General features: G+C 28.5%; 1 protein-coding gene across 1 annotated transcript in view; it reads left to right on the forward strand.

Annotated features, from left to right (window-relative positions):
- LOC114367716 (peroxidase A2-like) overlaps positions 1 to 5,347 on the forward strand; it is a 5,480-nt gene extending 133 nt beyond the window's left edge. The window contains exons 2-6 of the mRNA XM_028324911.1: positions 1,083 to 1,200; positions 2,196 to 2,348; positions 2,980 to 3,171; positions 4,202 to 4,367; positions 4,631 to 5,347. Coding sequence (XP_028180712.1) covers positions 1,083 to 1,200; positions 2,196 to 2,348; positions 2,980 to 3,171; positions 4,202 to 4,367; positions 4,631 to 5,112 — 1,111 coding nt within the window. The 3' untranslated portion in view covers positions 5,113 to 5,347. The remainder of the gene's footprint in view (positions 1 to 1,082; positions 1,201 to 2,195; positions 2,349 to 2,979; positions 3,172 to 4,201; positions 4,368 to 4,630) is intronic.
- Positions 5,348 to 6,068: the final 721 nt, after the last annotated feature.

The following is a 6,068-nucleotide window of genomic DNA, read 5'->3' on the forward strand; positions in this document are numbered from 1 at the left end:
CATTCCATCTCTTTCTCTCTAATTATTCGAGTAAAATAAATTCTATACAGTATTTTGTTCAAATGCTACGTAAAAAATTAAAATTGAACTATATATATATATATATATATATATATATATATATATATAAATTTAATTATTTACAAGATCTCATACATTTTTATAGTTTGCTATTTTATTTTTATTTTATTTTGAGAGGCTTCATGCATAATATATTAATGTAGGAGATATAAGGTGATTGGATGATTTAGGAAGAAGGAAAACAGAGAAAGATTATGAATTTAATCCTCTCTACTAACAAATTTTATACTCTAATAAACTAATATTTGTTGATTAAAAAGATGATACATTTCTGTAACATATAAATAAATTCATTTTTTAATTGAGTTTAATGCTACAAATAAATGTGAAAGAAATTTCCTACAATTTGCCATGATTTAAAAGTGATGTTGGATAAATCATAATGATAGAAATTATTCAATCGTGCGATAGAAATAATAAACTGTCTTCCATAGTGACCATTGATAATATTCTGCATGCATTTGTAAAATTTCCAAGTTTCCTTTTAAGTGTCTCGAGATCTCTACATGGAGGAGTAAGCATCTATATATCTTTTGGTAGCTGAATTATTCTTTTAAAGTTTGTCTTCTCTTGTATATTATTTCTTTTTTCAAGTTCTAGATAGATAAAAAAATGGGATATAATTTTTTCTCAGATTTTGTTTATACTGTTTTTTTTAATCAGAATTAAAATTCCTCTTTAATTATCGACATAATTTTTTTTGGTGAATATTATCGACATAATTATTTAATACAAATTTTTATTGTACATAGAAGTGATACTTCAATTTTAATATTGGAGAACAGTACGAAAACATAAAAAAACTGTTATTAGAAGAAAAAAATATATGGAAAAGGTTAGCTACATATATTAGCTAAATTAGTTGTTCTAATTGGCTATATAAACCCTATTGTACTCGTTGTAATCTCACCCTTTTCATTTAAATACATTTCTACTTTTTAAGTTCTATATTTTCTCTCAATTTTCTTCGATAAACCATGAAATTTAACATGGTATATCAGCGATACCACCCACTTTGAAAGCCATGTATGGCTAGTATGGGCAGCCAAAATTTGCCCTGGTTCAAGCAAAGCAAGTGTTTATATAGATGTGACTTTTGCTGAGGAACTCATGCCAATGGTACTGATTGTGAAACTGAGAAAATTAATTTGGAGAATTTGAATTATGATCATTAAATACTCCTCTCCTGACTACCTTCGTCCCTCAAATTTGTACCATCATTATTTCCCAAAAATTTGATTACAATGCACTAATTAATGAATGTTTCTTACATTATCATATTATCATATCTGACATTTTGTTTTTACTTTTTATAATAATTATTTTAAAAAGTCATATATGCAAATAATTTTTTAATAGTTTACAGTTAAATTTTTACAGTAAAAATGCATGAAAATTAAACTTTATTTTTCCAAGTCATCATTTAGTCAAATCCCAAAACAATGATTATTTTTTGCAAATGAATGTTTATTGAACATTTAAATGTAGCCTAATTAATTCTGGTTATGGTGTCAATGTTCCAAAACCTAATGCAAGATCTTAGCAAGTACATACATAGATCTAATTTTAAACTTATCTTTACGCAAGAGATATAAAGATTATACATCTAGTTTTAAACATTAACTTTTGTTTTTGTGTTAAAAAACAGTAACATTTTCTTAATTTTGTAGAGTGACGTGCTCCAACCATATTAACGAAGATTTTAATTGGTATTCAAGTTCATGAACTTAGTAAATAAGTTTTGGTCTTCAGTTTTCAATTTTCATTACAACATTTATGTAAAATATCAACGTTTTCTGAAATTTGTTGCTTGTGTGCTCCAACCACATTTAAGAGATTATAGAAATTAATTTTCAAGAAGATAATGATTCCTACTCTTGCTGGCCCTACCATAGTACAATAAATCCACTCATAAATCAACAAGTCGTCGTCATAGGCAATTGGGCATCATATCATAAACAATACGTACGTGATATTATCTAGTGTCTCTCAGTTTACTTTATGAGAAATTATTTTTCTTTAAAAAAAGTTAATTAATAAAAACATTTGCGATACCGTGAGTTACAAGAAATCCGCCGAATTCATCTCTATAAATAAAAGGATCTATATGAGAGGTAAAATCATATCAGCTTACTCCTACGTTCTACAGAGAAACATGTCCAAATCTGTTCCCTATTGTGTTTGGAGTAATCTTCGATGCTTCTTTCACCGATCCCCGAATCGGGGCCAGTCTCATGAGGCTTCATTTTCATGATTGCTTTGTTCAAGTACGTACTTTTTTTTTTCCTTCCAAAATGCCCTGCATATTTAACAAGATTGCTTTGTTCACCTAGAAAAATGTGTTTTTTTCAACGATCTTACGTACGTTTGTTTGGTTTGAAAAATAAATCAGAAAGAGATCAAGAAAATAGCTAGAAAGAAAGCAACGTTTTTTTAAAAGGTATTTAGTGTGAGAAAAATATTAAAACTGAAGAGAAAGAAATTAAATAAGCTTTTCTTGAATGATATTTACATGTCTTATTAACTTAAAGTCACCTTTTTTCTTTAAGTTGTGCTTGAAGAAAAAAGATGTCTTTCAGTTTAGTTTTGATTAATGCTAATTATATTTTTAATTAATTAATTAATACTATATATCTATTTACCATATTAATTATTACTATATTTCATGATGACAACAGACAAGTATTCTAAAGAGGTATCGGTAGATGATTAATTTTTTTATAAAAAAATCTTTTGCGTGTATAGATATTCTTTTATAATTGGTGCAGAAACTTGTAATGCTAATTGCAATTAATCTTACATTGATTAACTAATAGCTATAATCAATATTTAGGTTAGGTATAGGAGACAAATCAAGTGATCTGAACAAATTAAGTTGTTATATTTGCATTGTGACAGGGTTGTGATGGATCAGTTTTGCTGAACAACACTGATACAATAGAAAGCGAGCAAGATGCACTTCCAAATATCAACTCAATAAGAGGATTGGACGTTGTCAATGACATCAAGACAGCGGTGGAAAATAGTTGTCCAGACACAGTTTCTTGTGCTGATATTCTTGCTATTGCAGCTGAAATAGCTTCTGTTCTGGTAATTAATAACTCCTAATTAATTCCCAACCATTAAAAAGTTGCATGATTGGATTCAAAATTCTATGGTATTGGGGTTCTGATATAAATTTGTAATTAAATTGCACTAAAAAAAATTATCATATACTTTTAATAAAAAAAATTTATCTAATTTAATTTATTATTAAAACTATTTTTAAAATTCAATCCTAACTCTTTTTTAATCGGAGCATGTAAGCTGGCACCCACCGTATATCGTTGGAAGATGCTATAAAACCATTTAATTAATGGATGGAATCAGTCAAAACATTTAATTCAAAATACTCTTAATTGTGATTAGTAATCATGTTCGGGCAAGTTACGTTGTGTATAATTAATTTGACTTAATCAGATAAAAAAACAAATGGACGCAAGCCGGTTGGTATAGATATCACTGGCCTGTAGAATATGTGGTTTTTCACGTTTAAATAAAAGCTAGCTACTATATTATATTTAGTCTTTTTTTTTCTTAAACCCATTTAACGTGATTTATTGACTGTGAAACATGTTTCCACACACAGGCTTAGAAACTCCTCGCAACTAACATCTCCAAAATTTGACTATTTATTTATGAAGATAATTCATCTATGATGTTCAACTCTATTATATATATGTATCATCGCAGTATTAAGAATTATAATAGTCAAATATAGAAGTATATCGGGTAAATGTAGTTGCATGTGCGACCTGTTTCGTGTAAAATGCTTATTCTATATAGCTTTTTTTATTGGAAAATAACAATGAACTAAAAACGAAAGGGTATCATATAGTTTGACTTTTATGTTAGAGAGAGACATCTTAATTTGGTCATATGTTAAATAATTAATTACAATGCATACACAAATATTTATGCCATATCTAAAAAATGATAAAATATCATAGGTATACTCAACTATATGATATCCCCATAACAGAAATTGTACTTTTCTTCAGGCAATGAACTTAACATTTCTGTTTGCTAAAAACAAACATCCACTTAAAGTGGTTCAACATATTTATGTAATAATTTACAGGGAGGAGGTCCAGGATGGCCAGTTCCATTAGGAAGAAGGGACAGCTTAACAGCAAACCGAACCCTTGCAAATCAAAACCTTCCAGCACCTTTCTTCAACCTCACTCAACTTAAAGCTTCCTTTGCTGTTCAAGGTCTCAACACCCTTGATTTAGTTACACTCTCAGGTATACATAATCAATTTTTTATTTGCTATTAGCTAGCAATAAAAAGTCTCTGATACAGACATATTTAGATAAATTAATTTCTCCATAAACATTTATAATAAAATTATCAATTTATGTACTTAAAAATTATGGATTGAAGCTCTTTTCATCCAACTTTTACTAAAGTTAAGGTGCATATAATATAAAATAAACTATCTCTTGTTTCTTATAAAAAGATTGAAGATAAGTTAAAGTCTACTTATAAATCATTAATATATGTATAGGTGGTCATACGTTTGGAAGAGCTCGGTGCAGTACATTCATAAACCGATTATACAACTTCAGCAACACTGGAAACCCTGATCCAACTCTGAACACAACATACTTAGAAGTATTGCGTGCAAGATGCCCCCAGAATGCAACTGGGGATAACCTCACCAATTTGGACCTGAGCACACCTGATCAATTTGACAACAGATACTACTCCAATCTTCTGCAGCTCAATGGCTTACTTCAGAGTGACCAAGAACTTTTCTCCACTCCTGGTGCTGATACCATTCCCATTGTCAATAGCTTCAGCAGTAACCAGAATACTTTCTTTTCCAACTTTAGAGTTTCAATGATAAAAATGGGTAATATTGGAGTGCTGACTGGGGATGAAGGAGAAATTCGCTTGCAATGTAATTTTGTGAATGGAGACTCGTTTGGATTAGCTAGTGTGGCGTCCAAAGATGCTAAACAAAAGCTTGTTGCTCAATCTAAATAAACCAATAATTAATGGGGATGTGCATGCTAGCTAGCATGTAAAGGCAAATTAGGTTGTAAACCTCTTTGCTAGCTATATTGAAATAAACCAAAGGAGTAGTGTGCATGTCAATTCGATTTTGCCATGTACCTCTTGGAATATTATGTAATAATTATTTGAATCTCTTTAAGGTACTTAATTAATCATATAGTCCATATTTGTTGGATGGCTAGAAATCAAATGAGATTTTCTTCACAACCCGTTCAATTAAGTAGTTAATTAAATTCAGATAATGGCAGGATTCTGTTATCCCTTTTCATTTTGGTTACTTAATCTTGTAGGTCGTCTAAAATTTAGTTTTGGTTAGAATTACTGAAGCTAATATACCGTACTACATCATCTTGTTGCATTTTGTTTTCTTTTTATGGTGGGCTTTTTTTGCTTGAAGGAGTTAGCTATGGTGTTTTTTGTTGATGTGGGCCAGCCTTTTTATTTCTTCTACCTGTGTTCACTCTTTATGTTGCTGCCAAAACTTTTACATTCTTTGTCCTTTTAGTATATCGGCAGTTACTTTCTGCTCCTCCAGTATACTTCCTGTACCTTTTTAAGCTTTTAGAACACTTAATTCAATATGTAAAATATTTTTTTTATTAAATATCACATCTCTTAAAACACTTTGATGTTGTAAAATATTGATTTTTTTTATTAATTTCGTTTATTTTTGTATATTTTAGTGATTGCAATAAGATACTATTATCAATATATTTTTTTTACTTAAATAAAAAATTATATCATATCTAATATATTTATATTGCTATAAAATTTTGTTAATAATATATATTCACTTTTTTTATTAATTTATGTATATATAAATTAATTTATTAATACATACTAATTATAATAAAATTAATTTTAATAAATATATTAAAATTAATAAATATAGTATTATTTACTAAATATAAAATAATTTATATGTG

Source organism: Glycine soja, chromosome 9, assembly GCF_004193775.1.
Source record: "Glycine soja cultivar W05 chromosome 9, ASM419377v2, whole genome shotgun sequence".
Lineage (NCBI taxonomy): Eukaryota > Viridiplantae > Streptophyta > Magnoliopsida > Fabales > Fabaceae > Glycine > Glycine soja.